At 44.5% G+C, this 18911-nt stretch overlaps 1 protein-coding gene across 2 annotated transcripts in view; it reads left to right on the top strand.

Annotated features, from left to right (window-relative positions):
* MTMR12 (myotubularin related protein 12) overlaps positions 1-18911 on the top strand; it is a 61269-nt gene that overhangs the window by 25222 nt on the left and 17136 nt on the right. For both annotated transcript variants that reach the window (XM_026649038.2, XM_026649039.1), the window contains 6 exons: positions 263-335; positions 6409-6539; positions 8001-8094; positions 10522-10645; positions 11469-11544; positions 13958-14064. In XM_026649038.2, the coding sequence (XP_026504823.1) occupies positions 263-335; positions 6409-6539; positions 8001-8094; positions 10522-10645; positions 11469-11544; positions 13958-14064 (605 nt within the window). The remainder of the gene's footprint in view (positions 1-262; positions 336-6408; positions 6540-8000; positions 8095-10521; positions 10646-11468; positions 11545-13957; positions 14065-18911) is intronic.

Genomic DNA, 18911 nt, shown 5'->3' with positions numbered 1-18911 from the left:
CTCTCCCAATATTTTCTTCCTCTCATCTGGTCACCCTATACATAACTGAAACGTACGAAACAAGTTGGAGCAATACAAATTAGTTCAATCTCCTACTCTTGCTTTGAAAATCCAATAAGTAAAAAATAGATAAATACTTGTCACTAAAGTAAATATATCTTTACCGAATACATAGGATATAGCTCTTGAATGGGAAGATAACATTGTTTATAATGGGCTTCATTGACAGGAATTTTGTATAACATGAAATGTTTTCTTATAGGAGCCAGAATTTAAGAATATGATCATAGGAGAAAACGACATAACTCTGCATTGTATAGACCACATTTATGGAGGTAGGTTAGCTTCCCCATCTCTCTCTCTCTCTCTCTCTCTCTGCCCCCCCCCCCCCTTTGTCTTACATTCCACATAATTCTAAAGACATGGGCACAGATTTTTCAAAGTATTTAGCTATTGACAGTCAATGGGACTGAAAATGAGATTTAGGCTCCTAAATTAGTTAGGTGTTGTAGCAACGCCTTAATACCTTTTAAAAACCTGGACTCTATACTTTTTAAACCAGTGCTCTTGGTTTACAAATTTATCTATTTAGGATAACTAACATCATTGCAATGTAACTCTTTCATCACTTAACTTGGAATAAATAATGAAGTGAAACATGGATGGATTTTTTTTTTTTTAAAACATTCATATGTCCTATCTTTTCAAGTAAAGGTTGGATTGAACAGATTGAGCCCAAAATGCCGCATAAGTCAAGGTGTGATACAGGTCTTGCATAGCTTTGAAAATTCCTTGATTCAGGCTAATCCTGATAGTTTACCCACTTCTTTAACCTGGTAGATGAAATTGGAAAAAATCTACATTTTGTCTACATATCTGGTTAAGCCAGTTTGGAAGTTAAATTAAGTGGGAGATGTCCTGATTCTTGACAAAGTGCTCCCAGTAACATATTGGGTTAAAACTGGACCACATCAGTCCCCACACTTACTAAGCCACTGTAGTATATTTGATGCATGGAGGTATAGAAGTGCTTCACTTTATTGGTTCTGGATAATATCACATCAGAGCAATTTAAATATTGAGTTGCCAAGTGATTACTTCCTGCTTCTGTGGTGGACTTCTAGAGAAGTACCATCTCAAAATAAAAACATTCCTTTCCGCATTATCTGAATGTTAGAAAAAGGGATGGGGAGGAAGGAAAAATAAGAAATTTGTACCAAATACTGGGTTCAGCTTACTTAAATTAAAAAGTCTCAAAGAAAAGTCTATCCTTTGTAGTAGTGTTAAATAAAAATTTAAAACTAGTCTGGTAACTTGTAAGCAGTAGGATGTAAGCATTAGTGGAAGGAATAAAGTCTGGAGGAGAGTAGGGAAGGGGACCTATGATCTCATTGGGTTAGGATAGGAGGGGTGGGGAAGGGAATAGCCTTGGGAGAGAACATCAGAACCTGGTGGCATAAGAGATTGTTTTTGGTCACTGATGCAACTGTATAGTTGGCCTTGCTTATATGCTTTCAAGCGAGGGAAGGATCTGGAGGGCTTTGTGACCACTCTGGTGAACTTGAATTATTTAAAACATTTTAATTATCAGAACCTCATCTCAGTGTTTAGTGTGGTGTTAAAGATCTGCTCTCTACTGGACAATCAATTACAACCCATATCAGAGGAACAGCTTATCAATACTTACATGTTTGGTTTTGCAGTGTTGCATAGCTGATGATGTTTGATGTTGTTAAATGTGGCAAATTAAGAAAAATAATGATAGACTGGTGGCTGTGTGGGCACCAAAGGTTAGTTCAGATAAGCACCATATGGTAATTTTAAATTCTATTGGAACCGGTGGAGGTTTCCACTAGGCCCTATAGCTTTCCCATAAAACCACCCCTCTTCTGGATGATCTTCAAGGATAGCCTATATGCTATCATGGTTTTATTTGAAGTGACAAGTTAAATCTTCTTTGCTCCCATGGCAACTTGGTGGGCTTCTTTCCCTGTCCTCTCTGCCACAACTTAATACCCAAGCTGAAACAGCGGTTAACTGCTTGTGGGAAGCAGCCAAGGAAGCAGTGAACAGCATAAGAGAAGCCTCTGCCCTGTTCAGAATACCAAAGGAATGGTACCATGTAGTCAGAATTAAGAACTGCAGCGAAAAACTCAGTTCTTCGAGTGATTGCTCATGTCTGTTCAACAATAGGTGTGCATGCTCACCACGTGCACCAGTGTCGGAAGTTTTTTCCCTAGCAATACCCGTAGGGGAGTGCCCCTAGCGACCCCTGGAGTGGCGCTTCCATGGCGCGGTATAAGGGGTGCTACGTGCTCCACCCACCCTCAGTTCCTTCTTGCCACCAGTGAAGTTGCTTCGGAACTGCTCTGCTCCAGCTTTGCTGCAGCTCTTTCCCCAGAACTCTTGTTCATTCAGTGTATAATAGCTGTAGTTAGTAGTTTTAATTAGTTTTAGTTTAGTTTAGTTAGTGCACGTGGGCTGGGGCATGTCCCGCACCCCTGGGTTTTAAGTTGTGCAACAGTTGTAGGCGATGGATGCAAGCGAGTGATCCGCACACGGACTGTTTATGCTATTTGGGTGAAACCCATCTCAGCGATCGCTGCAAGATTTGCAAGTCGTTCAAGCCTCGGACCGAGAGAGAGAGACATTAGGCTCCGGGCCATCTTGATGGAGTCGGCGTTGACCCCGACTCCAGCGCACAGCTCCGAGTCGGCACCGGTACCGCGGTGTCGGTGCGTGGTAACACCTCCCCTCCTCCCCCCGGCACCATCTACCAATCGGCACCGCTCCCCATCTGCGGGGCATGCCAAGAAGGATAAGAGGCCTTCTCTGCCATGGCACCGGAACAAGGCTGGGGGAGAGGCTAGACCCATGTTGGGCAGTCCTCGGTTCCCATCAGTCTCTAGGCCTCCGACTCAGGTCAAGCGGAGTAGCCCGGCCCATTTGGAGCAGGCTTTCCCGGATGTCCGGATTCCCTCCACGCCAGAGGCCCTGCAAGCAGCCCAGGATGTTATGTCTATGCCGGTACCAAGAGCACCGTCAATGTTGGCCCCGCGGTCCAGAGGCAAGCCGCTGCTGGGATCTCCGCAGATGCCCCAGACTCGGTACCAGTCACAGTCAAGGGAATGTTCCCAACACCGTTCGCTGCTCAGCGACTGTCCCGTGCGTAGTCCACGCGGGTTGCTGTCGATTCCCACCAGGTTGTCTGGCTGGGTTCCGACTGACAGAGACTCCAGACACTGCTCCGCCTAGAGGAGTGGACACCGACGGGACCGAAACAGATGCTGCCGAAGGTCTTCGTCTCAGAGGGGCTGTCTTAGCCAGTCATGACACGAACGTCAACGTCATTCCCATTCGTCATCTCACTACAGGACCCCGCCATGGCACTGCTCCCGCAGACGCGGGCGTCGATCGCTGGCGCAGCGCAGTCATGGATCTGCCTGCCGGAGCCGATCACAGAACAGCTGCTACCGGCAGTACCGTTCCTCCACGTTGGGATCACAGTCTCATGGTCGCCGCCGCCGCTCCTCCCAGTCAAGGGACAGCGGCAGGTTGTACGTCCGCCTGGCCTCCCTTCGTAGTCGTCCATCGATGGGTCAGGCCAGCCAGGCCAAACAGCCTGCTACACTGTTGCCACAGCAGGTGCAGTGGCACCGGGCCCCGTGGCCGCCACAGTGGTACCAGTGCGCACTGTGGCTCCCAACACCCGCAGAGGCAGTCTGTCTGCCCCCCAGCCTGGGTCCTCCAAGGGCAAACAGGCAGGGAAATGGCAGTTTTGATGGTATGCCAGGGGGCGACCTACCAGTTCACATCAGGGTTCCACCCACAATAAAGCTTCCCTTCTCCAACTGGTTGTATGCTTTTCTCCTGGAGTGGTCGCGGCTGACCTTGGACCGATGGGTCCTCAGCACCATCTCCCAGGGCTACACCCTCCAGTTTACCTCTACCCTGCCCAACCACTCTCCGCCCCCGTCCCTCCTGGAGGACCCCTCTCATGAGGCCCTGCTCGAGCAGGAGGTGGGGTGGCTCCTTGGCCTAGGAGCAGTGGAAGTGGTGCCAGTGGAGTTCTAATGCAAGGGGTACTACTCCTGCTATTTTCTTATCCCGACGGCCAAAGGGGGGCTCAGGCCCATCCTGGACCTGTGAGGCCTCAACCAGCATGTGGTGAAGCTCAAGTTTGCATGGTCTCCCTGGCCTCCATCATTCCCTCCCTGGATCCCGGGGACTGGTACGCCGCCCTCGATCTTCCACATCCATATATTTGATGGGCACAGGCGCTTCCTCCGTTTCACGGTTGGACAGCAACACTACCAATTTACGGTCCTCCCATTTGGCCTGTTCACTGCTCCCAGGGCATTCACAAAGTGTATGTCTGTGGTGGTGGCCTACCTCAGGCACCGTGGGGTCCAGATCTTCCCCTATCTGGACAACTGGCTGGTCAAGGGCAGCTCCCGGTTGCAGGTGCGGGATCACGTGGCGCTCCTTCTGTCCATGTGTGCTACTCTGGGCCTGTTGGTAAACGACACCAAGTCCACATTAGTCCCGGTACAACACATAGCGTTTATCTGGTCAGTCCTGGACGCCACGTTGGCCAAAGCCTCCCTCCCACCAGACAGGTTTGAGACCCTGAAAGGGCTCATCGACACAGGCATAAGGTTTCCAGTGACAACAGCCAGAGCATGTCTCCAGCTCTTGGGTCACATGTTGGCGTGTACATATGTGGTTCGCCATGCCAGACTCGGGATGAGACCCCTCCAGCTCTGGTTGGCCTCGGTGTTCTCCCAGGCCAGAGACAGGATGGACAAGGTCCTCACTGTGCCCCAACCGGTGATCGTCTCCCTATGATGGTGGTCCTCCCTGGGGAACATGCTCCGCGGAGTCCCGTTCAGAGGCAGGCCCCCATCGATGGAACTGGTGTCCGACGCATCGGACCTGGGGTGGGGAGCCCATGTGGGAGATGTTCGCACCCAAGGTCTGTGGTCTGCACAGGACCTGGCCCTCCCCATAAACGTCAAGGAGCTCTGGGCGGTCCGGCTGGCGTGCGTGGCCTTCTGCTCGCGTGTGGAAGGCAGGGTGGTCAGGGTTCTCACGGACAACATGGCCTTGATGTTTTACTTCAACAGGCAAGGCAGGGCCCGATCCTCTGCCCGGAGGCCCTCAAGCTGTGGGACTTCTGTATAGCCCACGACATTTGCCTACAGGCCTACCACCTACCGGCGGATTGATCATGTCGGCTAGGCGGGTCTCGGAACTCAGGGCTATGACCTCCGAGCCCCCATACACGGTGTTCCATAAGGATAATTTCCAGCTCCGCCCACATCCTTCATTCCTCCCGAAGATGGTCTCCGCCTACCACATGGGTCAGGACATTTTCCTGCCCGTCCTCTGCCCCAAGTCCCATGCATCCAGTGAGGAGTGCCACCTCCACACGCTGGATGTGCGACGGGCTCTGGCTTTTTACCTGGAGTGGACTAAGCCGTTCAGGAAGTCTTTGCAGCTGTTCATCGCCTCAGCCGAACATGGGGGGTCAGCCGATCTCCACTCAGCGGCTCTCCAACTGGATCACCTCATGCATCCGTACCTGTTATGACCTGCCGGGAATCCCTCCGCCGTCAATTGTGAGGGCGCACTCGACTAGGGCGCAAGTCTCATCGGCTCCCTTTTTAGCCCATATCCCCATTCAGGACATTTGCAGGGCTGCCACATGGTCTTCAGTTCACACATTCACCTCGCGTTCTGCAATAGTCTCCCAGACCAGGGAAGACACCGGGTTTGGCAGGGCTGTGCTCCGTCCTGAGTTTGTGAATTCCTACCCACCTCCAACAGATATAGCTTGGAATCACCTATTGTGGAATACACATGAGGAATCACTGGAAGAAAAGAGTTACCTTTTTCGTAACTGGTGTTCTTCGAGATGTATTGCTTATGTCTATTCCACATCCGACAGAGGGGAAGGAATGCGGGAGTTGTCTGGCAAGAAGGAACTGAGGGTTGAGGGAGCACGTAGTGCCCCATGGAGGTGCCACTCCAGGGGTTGCTAGGGGCGCTCCCCTACGGGTACTGCTAGGGGAAAAACTTCCGACACCGGTGCACGTGACGAGCGCGCACACCTATTGTGGAATAGACATGAGCAACACATCTCGAACACCAGTTATGGAAAAGGTAACTGTCTTTTCTCTCTGAGTGAAAAGAGGAGACCTAGGACAGAGCATAAAATCTTGAGACCATCTCACCTGTAAAGATACTGTTGACAAGTATGTGAGTACAGATGTTTGTCTGCACTGCAAGTCAGTGTTCTAGGATACTTAGTAAAACTCTTACGTTGAGTCAGTTTAATTGGGACCCCAACAAGAGATGCCAGAATTTTTAATGTTGGTATGTTCTTCCTTGTTCTTATTTCTGTAGTTTACGATGAGAAAAAGAAATCTCTATCTGGACAACTGAAAAAATACCCAGAGAAATTAATCATCTACTGTAAAGATCTTAGAGTATTTCACTTCTGTCTGAGGTATACAAAGGAAGAGGAGGTAAAAAGGGTAAGTATAGCAACATTACATATTTGATTACAACTTCCCCCCCCCTTAAAAATCTGGGGTGGGGTGTTAACAGGATATTTTAATTACAGGGAAACGATGTAGAATTTCTGGAGAATAGGGAGACTGATTTGAGAACAGTTCACTGAAATCCTTACAACAAAGCTTGCTTTTGAGTCATTCACTATTGGGGTGAACAATCATGGGACAGTCACTCTTTGATTTGATTAAACGTGTTTCTTTAACCATCTTTCTTTGTGTGCATCTAATAACTTAAAATGTTGGGTGCACTGGCTTTTACCGTGAAAATGTTCTAGCAGTTTGGAAGTACTGCATAAATTGCTCTAGAGCTTGTCTAGCTAAAGAATATAATGTAAGTTGGCTTTGTATATACTTGTGGTACTGCCTTGCTAACCTTTTTACTTCCTACTGCCGTGTCCATTCTCTGATAACTTGGCATGCAAATTATTTCTTCTGATACTGAAGGATTTATTTGGCTTTCTTTGAATTATGAAAGTAGAAGTAAGAATTAGAACTTAAATTTTAAGACCCTGATTAATAATTGGCTTTTGAGTTGTTTTACAGTTTGGTGTAGCTAGTTTGCTTCCAGATTTAACTGTACTTTTAAAAGCTTTTAGCACAGGTTTGGTATACATACCTTTTTATATTGATCTAGGGAGATGTAGTATTTTCAAAGGTAGGTGATTTTCCTGAGTCACACAGTGAGACTGTAGCTTCCGGGAATAGAACTCAATTTTCTTGGTTCAGAGAGACAGGCTGATTCACAACACTACATCTGCCTTATACACATCAAAGTACATTCTCTTGGTAAGAATTTCAGTTCTGACCTTTAACATGGAAAAATAAGCAAAACCTTCAGCTGAGAAGTCTCTCACCAAAAGGTGTATATGAAGAATGTCCAAGGCTGACATTGCACAAACAAGGGAAATAACTAGGCAGCATAGTTGTCTTAATGTACACATGCAACTCCTGCTGGTATTAAAGGAGTTTCACACAAATCATAGGAGTGTACTCAGGTGAAATGATATCAGATACCTTGGTGTCAAAGGGTGCACTAAAACTAAGATTGAGTCCTAGTCTATGGTGAAGTTCACCTAATGATCTTTCTAAACTCTTAAGACATTCCTTCAAAAAAAAAGTATACATCTTGACCAAAGGGCTCCAGAAAAACTGAAGTGGAGTAATGTTATGATTTCAGGATTGCCCTTTAAATATAGTGCTAGACATAGTAGCTGCACAGATGCTTAGGCAAAGCCATCTTTTTGAATTTAAAATCAGGTCTTTAGTATCTTGCTAGATTTGAATCTTATTGACAATGTCCGTTTAAAATGTGTAATCTCTTCCTCTCCTTGGCTTTGCCTTTGAGGTGCAGATGCTCTTTGCATCAGTTGGCTTTTATTACAATCTTATATATCATGTATTAATTTGTTGATCCTTTCTTAGATCGTCTGTGGCATAGTTCATCATAGCCAGACTCCTAAACTACTTAAACGCTTGTTTCTGTTCTCTTATGCAACAGCTGCGCCAACCAATACAGGTAAACTTTGCTCTTTATTTTTTTAGTTTGTTGTAACTACCGCATGCTGTCATTCCTACTTTCTAGGCTATAGCTGCGTGTGATTTTTTTTTTTTTTTTTTTTTTTTTTTTTTTTTTTTTTTTTTTTTTTTAGTGCCCAGAAGTTTGTTAGACCCATGATAATATTCCCAAATTTGGCAGAGTTATAAGCCTCTGAACATTTTCATTTATACATGCTAAGTAGAATGTGTTAGAGATTGCTGCTAAAATCTCCAAACATGCCAGCTGCATGCTCCTAGCCCCCAATGGGCTTTTGATGTCGTTTTTTTTTATCTAATATACAATTTTTAGCCCAGAGAAGGTGGTCTTCATAGGCTCATTAAGTGAGCATATGAAGGGAATCAATTCATAGTATTAAGCTAATGCTAGAGGTTCCACAAAGCCTGCAACTTGCAAGTCAAGAACTGGTATTTTTAGTAAGTCATGGACAGGTCATATACAATTTTTTTCCCCTTGATACCAACAAAATACTGCTATTTGGTTTCCCCTTTTGTACTTCTGTTTTCTATTTTGGCTAAAATACTGTCAGAAGGGTGAACGTAACTTCCTGCTCTCACTTTTTGGACTGAGTGAAACTGTTCTTGCATCTTTCAAAAGAGATTTTGCATATAAACACACCCACCCTTATTCCAGGATTGGGTTTTTCCCCCAATCATCAAGGAAAGATGCACTGATCAGCCTAGCATGGATGGTAATTTAAACCTGCTGGATTAGTATACTTTATCAGTGAAACACATCCTGCAAAATAATTTAAAAGTTCCTGTTTAGCCATATCTAGTTAAGTCACACAGAGTGGCTTGTTATATTTTGAACAAGCAAAACATTTGTGTAGATAACTTCTAATTTCTTAAATTGCCAGTTTTAATAGAAACCTAGCTGATGTAATAGTGCTGTTCTAATGAGGTTCCTGCTGATTCTTCATTCCTTGTGTACCCAAAACATCTGTTTTTTTTATCAAGGGGTGTTTTGATGCACCATGATGTTGGCTCAAGCATTTAGCTTGAAATTTAATTTTTTTAAATATTCCAGTAGGGTCTAAAGGTCCCAGCTAGCATTGAGGTCCGTGTTCTTGGCACTGAACACTGTAGTGACAGGCCCTGCCCTTAAGAGTTTATGATCCAAATAGACTAGACAAAGTGGGAGAAGGGGATGCAACATATAAGCAGAGTAAACAGTGATGGTTGCAAGTGCTGCAGAGTACACGGTAGGTCTTGGCTGTAGACTGCTAACTAGTCTTTAAGCATATTGGAAGCACTATTTTAAAAAAAAAAAAATCTTACTGTGCATCCAGGGCTGGATTAACATAGGGGCTGCAGTCCAGGGCCTCGGGCTAAGGGGGGCCCTGGGGCAGTAGGGCTCAGGCAGGCTGCCTGCATGCCATGCCCCACGCCGCTCCCGGAAGCGGCCGGCTGCTAACATGTCTCTGCGGCCCCCTAGCAGGGGGAGGCAGCTCTGCACGCTGCCCCTGCCCCAAGTACCATCCCCACAGCTCCGGCCAATGGGAGCTGCTGGGGCAGCACTTGCGGGCACAGGCAGTGCGAGGAGACATGCTGTCCACCTCCCCCCCAGGGGTGTGCAGAGATGTGCCAGCAGCCGGCCGCTTCCAGCAGCAGCATGGGACTGTGTCTGATAGGCAGACAGGCAGCCTGCCTGAGCCCTGCTGCGCCGCTGGCCGGGAGCCGCCTGTGGTAAGCACCTCCCAGCTGGCGCCTACAGCTCACACCCCCTCCTGCACCCCAACCCCCTGCCCCAGGTCAGAATCCCCTCCTGCACCCAAATTCCCTCCCAGATCCCACACTCCCCACCCTCTCCTGTTGCAACACTCTGTCCCAGCCTGGAGCCTCCTCCTGCACCCAAACTCCCCCCCAGAAAGAAATTAATGTAACAGCTGTTCTAAGGTAAGAAGTGGGCTATTTTGAATTAACTTAACTATATTCTACATGTTTTAAGACTGAAATGTAACCATAGAACGGCTTTATGTTAATTTAAAAGGCAAGTTTAATGTAGCGTTAATAGCCTTGATGCCATAATTGTGATCATTTTGTTTTTAATTAGAAAAAGACGTGTATACAGGGGCCCCACAAAATTTAATAGCCCTGGGCCCACAGGAGAGTTAATCCGGCCCTGTGTGCATCGTTGGTTTAGGAACGCTTGTCTTGGTTTAAGCAGCATTTGACTGAAGACCAAGTAGTAAAAATCAGACAGAAGCATTGAATGTTCTGTACAAAGGCACGTTAACTTTTTGTGCTCAAAGCATTCATACATGAGGGATTCTGTATATGCACTTGGTTTAAAGTGGTTGCTTTACTATCAAAAATGCTTTTGTAATAGCCAAGTAATTACAACTGTCTCTGTAAAACTAGTATCTAATTGGATTTCTGTTGACAGACATACAAAACCAAACTCTGATGTTTGATGCTATTAAGGATTGGCGTGAGGAGTTGGAACGGACCAAAGGGAACATGAAATATAAAGTATTGAGTGCCAACGAAGCCTACAAAGTCTCTGAAAAGTAAGCTTGAACTCTAAAATGTGTTTGTGTATAGCAAATTCAATATTAGAGTCACTGTTCACGTTTCAAAAGTTAGTGATGAACACCAGTGGTAAATCTCTACCCTCCCATGTGGAAGCTGTCTTCCAACTCATTTCTCCAAGGCCTCACGCACTGTAAGAAACACTTAGGCCTGGTGTATGCTTAAAAGTTTTGCTGGCATAGCTATGTTGTTCAGGGGTGTGATTCCCCTCCCCCCCACTAACATAATTAGGTCAGGAAAAGCCCTAGTTTAGACACCATTATTTCAGTAAAAAGGTCCTTTGCCAGTATAGTTTACTCTATTTGGGGAACTGATTTAGGCTAAGTTAGCAAAAAAAACCCAAAAACAAAAACCCAGACCCTCTTTTGCTGATACAAACTGTCTCCCCCTTAGAGAGAGTTGTGTATCTATATCCGCGAACCCTTTCAAGTTTAGACAAGACTTTATTTTCAAGTGGAAATCCTTTAGTTTTTAGGATTCAGCAGCATTAAGGTTTTCATTAAGCTTTTGACTGCTGATATGTACCAACTCTCACAACAATGGAATGTGAGTTCTCAAGATACTACTAAAGCTATCTCGATAGCATATTGCAAGTACTGAGCCTTAAGTATCAAATGTCTTTAAAAGTTGGACAGTTTGTTGTGTGCCTTCCAGAACATAGTTGCTGATTGATGTAGGAAATTGGGAATTACTAAGTATTCAGATTTCCTGATTCTGTGGCGAGGACTTCCCGCATCATACAAGGGGCATTAAATCTGCTGTGGAATTCTTTGCTATAGGAAATGTTTCTCTCTTCTTTAGATTGCCATTGTATTTTGTTGTTCCCATGTCCCTCTCTGAAGAGAGTATCTTGCAGTACCAAGGAAGAGGCATTCCTGTGAGTATACGTGCGATTCTGAAGCATGAAAAAATGTAGATGGGGAAAATTTTAACTTGTATTTCAGACAGAATACGTCTATAAATAAATTATGCATTATTTAAGTACATTAGTCTTAGTGTAGTTGATATTGCACTATTAAAGTAATTTCTGCAACAGCAAACTCATCTGTAAAAGAGGAAGCAGCTGAAAATAGGTTATACATAAAGCTTCCTCTTTCCCCTAAAGAACATATAGAGCAATAGTTTTTACTTTACCTTTCCCTACATATCTGAATAAGGCTAGGAAGACATGTGTGAGTATTAATGGACCCCACACATGCTCATGGCATTTGCTGACTAGTCTGTCTTCCTTGAGATTTTGAGGTTCTCCAGAGGCACTTGTGTCTTAGCATCTGCAGGACTCTGCTTGGTGCTGGTTGCTGTGCTAATGACAGTACTTCAGCAGTGAGTGTTAAGGCACTGAATGTGATGGTCATGTCATAAGAACAGATAAAGTATGGTGGAGAGGAGAAAGCAAGGCAACTTTTTATATAGAGATCGCTGATCATCTTAGGTCAGTGGTCCCCAAACTTTTTAGGGTCACCCCCCCAGGGTCCAAGGCTCGGGGTGGTCTGGGGTGGGGCTGGGGGCGGGGGCAGGAACAGGGCTGCGGTGGTGGGGGCTGGCAGCCAGGTGCAGCTCTGCTCCCAGCCCCACCCCTAGCCTTGGCCCTGGGCCGGGAATGGGGCTGCGGCCAGTGGCTGAAGCTGGGGGCAAGGCCAGGAATGGAGCCATGCTGAAGCTGGGGATGAGGTCAGGCATGGGGCCAGGAGCTGGGGACGCAGTTGCGGGTGGGACCTGAGCAGAGCTGGTGGCAGGGAGGGGCTGGGTGCTGCTCCCTCCTTGCCCCCCTATTGGGGCTGGCGCTGCCATGCCCCCCTGAACATTCCTCTGTTTGGAGACCTCTGTCTTAGGTGCTGAGCACCCACAGCTCCCATTGACTTCACCTATGAAAAGCAAGTCCTTTCACACCTTTAGTTTCTAAACTAGACACTTTCTAGAAGAAAACGTTGGCTGCCTTTATTACCCTCATTAAACCTAGTTCAGTGCTCTGATCTTCAAATATGCCACAGGACAGAGTACAGCAAAGGGCATTGTTATACAGTAGCCTGCTGTTACCCTGATGGCTTCTTCTAGTGAAAGCAAGAAATTTTTGAAGCCCTTAAGTTAAGTTAATTTCTGGTTACAAAGACCAAGTGAAAAATTAAGTTTAAAAATCACTTCTGTGACCGAATTAGTTCTGGTTAAGATGGCGATTACAGGGTAATGTGGCAGACTTTCAGTTTTCTTGATGCAAGCAATCAGTCCCCTTCCTCTTAAAGTACAGCTCTTAGTCTTTGTGAAATGGTACTGTTGGACTTAATTACTTCCAGTTCAAATTTTAGTTTACAAATAAAGCTGTGTTCCAAACTGCCAGCCCTGCAAATTCTCCCTTGGATGTGGAAGCCAAGCTGGGGCTTTTCTTCTTCTCCCCCACTAGCAGATATTCTAGACCAAATTATGACTTGGTTACACTTGTGCAATTGTTGGCATCTAATGGTGTTGCATAGGAGTCTGAGTCGTAATTTGGCCAGCATATTTCTGCTGATGTATGAGAAGGAAAGAAACAACTGGGCTTTCAGAGTCAAAGGTGAGTTGAGACCAGTTTAGGAACCACTGTGATAGGATATGCCTCCATGTGAGCACTCCAAAAGTGTAGATCATTGCAGGGACAAAGGAACAAGTTTTCATAAAGTAAACGTCTTTGCAATTTCTACTTTATTTCAGTGTAGATTCATTCTTTCTTTATGGCTTGTCGTTTGTTCTACTGTCAGTCTTGCTTGAAGAAAATCTCAGATCACAGTTTAAACCTGGGTATCAAAATCTTTGTCTTCCAATGAGACCTGGCGAAATACTGCCCTGTAAAACAGAACTATTTGTGAGCTAGTTTTAGGAACTTGCATGCCATAGGAGTTTCTCAGCTCCTATTTTAGTAGTCCAGCTACTATCTGTTGGACAAGACAAAGCAGTCTAAAGGCTTGCCTACGCAAGGGAACTGAATGGAATAGCTATTGCCAATTCTAGTCAATGTGTGCAAGCCCTGAGGGAAGAGCAACTGTAACTTAAAAACATATTACACCTACCTTGTCCATTGCCTGTACCTAATGATTAAACTTCTTGAGGGTAATACTATGAAATGTTGTGTCTGGAGCATTTGCTGTTGGTTCTAAAGTACAAGATTGCTGCTGAATGATTCATTGGATGCCTCAAAACTATTTGTGATAAAGCAGCAGGATGGGGTTTCTTATAGTCTAATGTTCACTCAAATAGAAACATGTAGCTGTCATATGTACTTGAGAACTAACTAATCAGGTAAATGTGTTTTTCTGTAGATTTGGTGTTGGTCTTGTCATAATGGTGCTTCTCTACTCAAAATGTCTGCTTTTCCCAAAGAACAAGAGGACAACACTTCACAAATGCACAAAATTTTCTTGGATGGGTCAGTAATAGCTCTTCTATCCATGACATTTTTAAAAAGTGCTTCTTATGGACCTTGCTTATGTCTTCTATATTCTATGTCTAAGCCTACCTAGCAACAAGAGACAATTGTTTGTTTTTGATAAAGTTTTGTTTTCTATTCAGTGTATTAAAAGCAGTTTTATTAGAGTTTTAGCTTTAAACGCACATTGTAATAGTGATGTCATTGGTCAAATAACTTTTGGGGAGGAGGGGTGATCTCACAACTATGTGTGTACTCATTAGAATAAATCTTTATGGAAACTGGGGAGAGGTTTCCTCTGTTAGCTTTTTTGGGTAACTGCAGGCTTTAGCTGCAGTAGCAGCAAAGCCTATCCTTTCTACAGATTCCCTTAGTCAAGTTGCATCCTTTGCAGGCAAATGAACTTCAAACACCTCTCCTTTTAAAAGCTCTACTTAGAGCTGTTTTAGGCCTCCAGAGGTTATATAATCTTAAAAACCTTGCTTCTCCAGCATTGATTTAGGCTGTGGAGGAGATGCATCTGCTTCCCTTAAAGCAGGGTTTCTCAAACTGGGAGTCGTCACGAGCCTATTACATGGGGGGTGGAGGGGGGGGTCACAAGCTGTCAGCCTCCACTCCAAACCCTGCTTTTAATTTATAAGGGGGGGGTCGCATTCAGAAGCTTGCTATGTGAAAGGGGCCACCAGTTAAAAAAAAGTTTGAGAACCACTGCCTTAAAGCGTTCGTAGTTACCAATTTCTAATCCAAATGAGCTGCAGCACCAACAGAAGCAGTTAAATTCATTCAACATTTGATGTTGAGGTGAACTGGCAGCCCCAAACCAACTCCCAATTAATCTAAAATAGGACTAAAGGTTGTTAGGCTAAGAAAGAAGTGGAAAGTGAGTTTTAAATTTCGATCCTCCATGAGCCCAGCTGCTCTTTCAGGAGTAGTTTCTTGGCTCTATAAACAGTTACCACCCTGTGCATTATAAAGGAGAAGACTCTTTGAGCCACAAACAGCTGCTGAATGATAGCTTATTTGGGTGAAGAAGATAAAAGAATATTTCTAGGCGGGGCTAAAATAATTAACTTAATATGCTTAAAACAATAGAGAAGGTTTCCCTATATTCTCTTATGCTTCCAAATTTCATAATGGAAGGGTATGTTGAATAACCTTTCAGAATTGTTTGAAAAACATTTTATTTCAAAAGGTAAAGTACCATATGCAAATAGCAGATAGCACAACAAGATGAGTTGGTATGTTGGATAGGGTTACTATATTTCAAGACTGAAAAAAGAGCCACTCCACGGGGGCCCTGGCCCCGCCCTTTCCCCGCCCCCTCCCCTGAGCACCCTGCATTCCCCCTCCTCCCTCCCGCCCCCCGGGCTCCGGCTGCTGCTGCGCTGGGAAAGTTCCTTCGGCCCCCGCCGTGGTGGAGAGCGGCGGGAGCCGGGAAAGTTGGAGCCCGGGGAGGAGGTGGCTGCGTGCTCGGATGCCGTCGCCGCCTCTGTGCCCTGGCAGATTGCAGGAGTTGTAAGTTTTGCTGCAGCCACTCGCACTCGGGGTCCCCTTACCATGCCTCCCTATTTTCCCGGACATGTTCAGCTTTTTGGAAATTCCTCCCGGACGGGGATTTGAGGACCAAAAAGCCGGACATGTCTGGGAAAATCCGGACGTATGGTAACCCTAATCTTGGACCATTGTCTTCAACTACCTGAGAACTCTGCCTTGTCTGCACTAAGAGGTGCCTAGTGGCTGGCTAACTACCACTATCAAGTTTTTAAACATGATTTCCATTGTATATGCTGAAGGTAAAACTATGCTTAACATTAACAACAAGGTGTCCAGTAGCACTCCAATGTTAAGTCCAATGTTAAGAAGTATGGTTAACATTGTGGTTTTTTCCAAGTATACAGCTGGTCTACACTTAATTTTACTGGCATAGTTATGTTGGTAAGTGGTGTGACTTTTTGTTGACAGTTATGCTGGTAAAAGCCTTTATATAGATGCAGTTATAAAGGTATAGAAGGGCCTTACACTGGTATAACTATTTTAGATTCCTGAACAAAAATAAGCTTATCATGGTTACAGGGTTACTTGTACTTCTGTCTCCTTTTCTTGTCTCAGTGCAGTTCCTCAGGTGTTAAGCATCATGCTCTTACCTTTTGTGAGGAATGTGTCGCTGGCAGCTAGCCAGCTCAGGGCATGACCTCAAAGAGGTGTTAATTCACTGTATTTGGGTAACAAAGGAATGTTAAATAGCAGACAGAAGCCCATTCACTTGTGTTGATAAAAATCAAAAATAGACGTTAATTGTATTTACCTTCACCTTGTTAGCCTTATACCAGCATAACCAAAATAACCTGTAGTTGCTAAATCCTTTTAATGTCTTATAACTTTATATTACCTTATAATTAATTTATATTATGCAACTATACTCAATTGTCATTGGATCAAAAGGCATGTATTTCACATTTAGATGCGAGGTTTCAGAGTAGCAGCCGTGTTAGTCTGTATCCGCAAAAAGAACAGGAGTACTTGTGGCACCTTAGAGACTAACAAATTTATTAGAGCATAAGCTTTCGTGGGCTACAACCCACTTCTTCGGATGCATATAGAGTGAAACATTGAGGAGATATATATACACACATACAGAGAGCATGAACAGGTGGGAGTTGTCTTACCAACTCTGAGAGGCCAATTAAGTAAGAGAAAAAAAACTTTTGAAGTGATAATCAAGATAGCCCAGTACAGACAGTTTGATAAGAAGCAAGTGTGAGAGTACTTACAAATGATAGTACTCTCACACTTGCTTCTTATCAAACTGTCTGTACTGGGCTATCTTGATTATCACTTCAAAAGTTTTTTTTCTCTTACTTAATTGGCCTCTCAGAGTTGGTAAGACAACTCCCACCTGTTCATGCTCTCTGTATGTGTGTATATATATCTCCTCAATGTTTCACTCTATATGCATCCGAAGAAGTGGGTTGTAGCCCACGAAAGCTTATGCTCTAATAAATTTGTTAGTCTCTAAGGTGCCACAAGTACTCCTGTTCTTTTTATTTAGATGCGAGTTTACTTAATGAAGAATTGTTTGGCTATCACATTGTGTTTACAAGACAGAAGCCTTAGGGGTGAAGCATTAGATCTTCTGACCAAGTGCCATTAGGACTTTTCATAGACTCAAGTATCTATTCTTCTGTCAGAGGAACACGTGCTGTGCTGAAATCACTTGCCGGGCTATTTCCAGTTATAAATACTGGATCTTGGGCATGATCTTGCCATCTCTGAGCCACTGAACACTAAATCGAGGGAGTTTGAGCCATTGGACTGAGATTCACCCCCCAAAAAAACCATCTTAGGACACTCTCTGAAGAACTCTTAAGAGACTTATTGAGGTTTAGAAGATGTTCTACCTCTTCTAACAACTAGACTCACATATTCTGATTCAACCGTAATGTATTTAATCTGCCTTTAATCCTTTTAATAACTCATTTCTTTTTTCTTAATAAATCTTCAGTTAGTTTACGAAGGATTGGCTAACACAGTATTGTTTTTGGTGAGATCCTGAAGTATCCAGTAACCTGTGGTGAGTGACCAACCCCTTGGGGTTGGAAGAACCTATTGTGTGGTGTTTTTTGGTTTTAATAACCTTACACCATAAAGCCCAGTTTGCCTGCATAATAAATAGGGGCTGGAATGCCAAGGGGATTGTCTGTATTCCATAAAAACAACAAGGAGTCCGGTGGCACCTTAAAGACTAACAGATTTATTTGGGCATAAGCTTTCGTGGGTAAAAAAGAAGAGAAGGGAGTACCTCACAAGTGGAGAACCAGTGTTGACAGGGCCATCTCCATACATCTGAAGAAGTGAGGTTTTTTACCCACGAAAGCTTATGCCCAAATAAATCTGTTAGTCTTTAAGGTGCTACCGGACTCCTTGTTGTTTTTGTGGATACAGACTAACACGGCTACCTCCTGATACTTGACAACATTCTATATTCCATGAATACTCTTTATTACTGGCTTGGTGAATCTAATGATAGAATAGACCAACGGCTTAGGGGTATCTGCCCTGTTTTCTGACAGTCTGTCTTGAGTTTGGGCATTCTTGGCTGTGAGTCACTCCAGACACCGTGACTGGTGGAATCTTGTGATTCTCCCGCTCTTAGACCAGCTCCCCAAACTACAGCATATGTATGGCAACTATTTAAGTCCAACTGGCTTCAGTGTCTGCAAGTCCTCCCTTCCAGAGCTGTGACAGTGGTGAATACAGTGATCCAAAACAGCTTTCTTAAAACCAGAGAAAAGGGTTTTTAACACAAGTCATTCATGACTATCTTACCTGTGTCCCCCATTCAGGGAGTGTCTGCTGAAAACCAGCCAAAGTTTTGTTCTCTCTTGTGTCTTGTTAGCCAGTTGGCTCTGCATTATCTCTTATCACTTGAAATGTTTGCTAGGAGATGTGACTATCGGTCCCCGGTTCCCTTCCCTTCCCTGGTACATATCCTGACAAACCTACTAGTGAATTAATTTAATGTATGCTTACAGTAATCACTATCTGTTCAAGATACAGTATTCATAAATTATTACAGATTAGCTGACAGTATAAGAATTTATACTGTATAGTTGCATCTACACCAGGACAATTTTGCTGGGTTAGGATTGCTGGCATATGTAAAGCAGCAAAACTCTTGTAGTGTAGACAAACCCATAGCAAGGTTATTGCTGATTATTCTAAAATGCACATGGGGCCATTAGCCCACTAATACACACCTTTTTGTGGCTAAATGCTCTACTTTTGCTATACGTATAGTATATATGGGGTGGGACATGAACCTTGCTACCTTCAGTGACCAGTGTCTA

This window comes from Terrapene carolina, unplaced genomic scaffold, assembly GCF_002925995.2.
Source record: "Terrapene carolina triunguis isolate 2854851 unplaced genomic scaffold, T_m_triunguis-2.0 Scaffold69, whole genome shotgun sequence".
In the NCBI taxonomy this organism is placed as follows: Eukaryota; Metazoa; Chordata; order Testudines; family Emydidae; genus Terrapene; species Terrapene triunguis.
The sequence above is the reverse complement of the archived record's forward strand: the minus strand, read 5'-3'. Positions and strand labels throughout refer to the sequence as shown.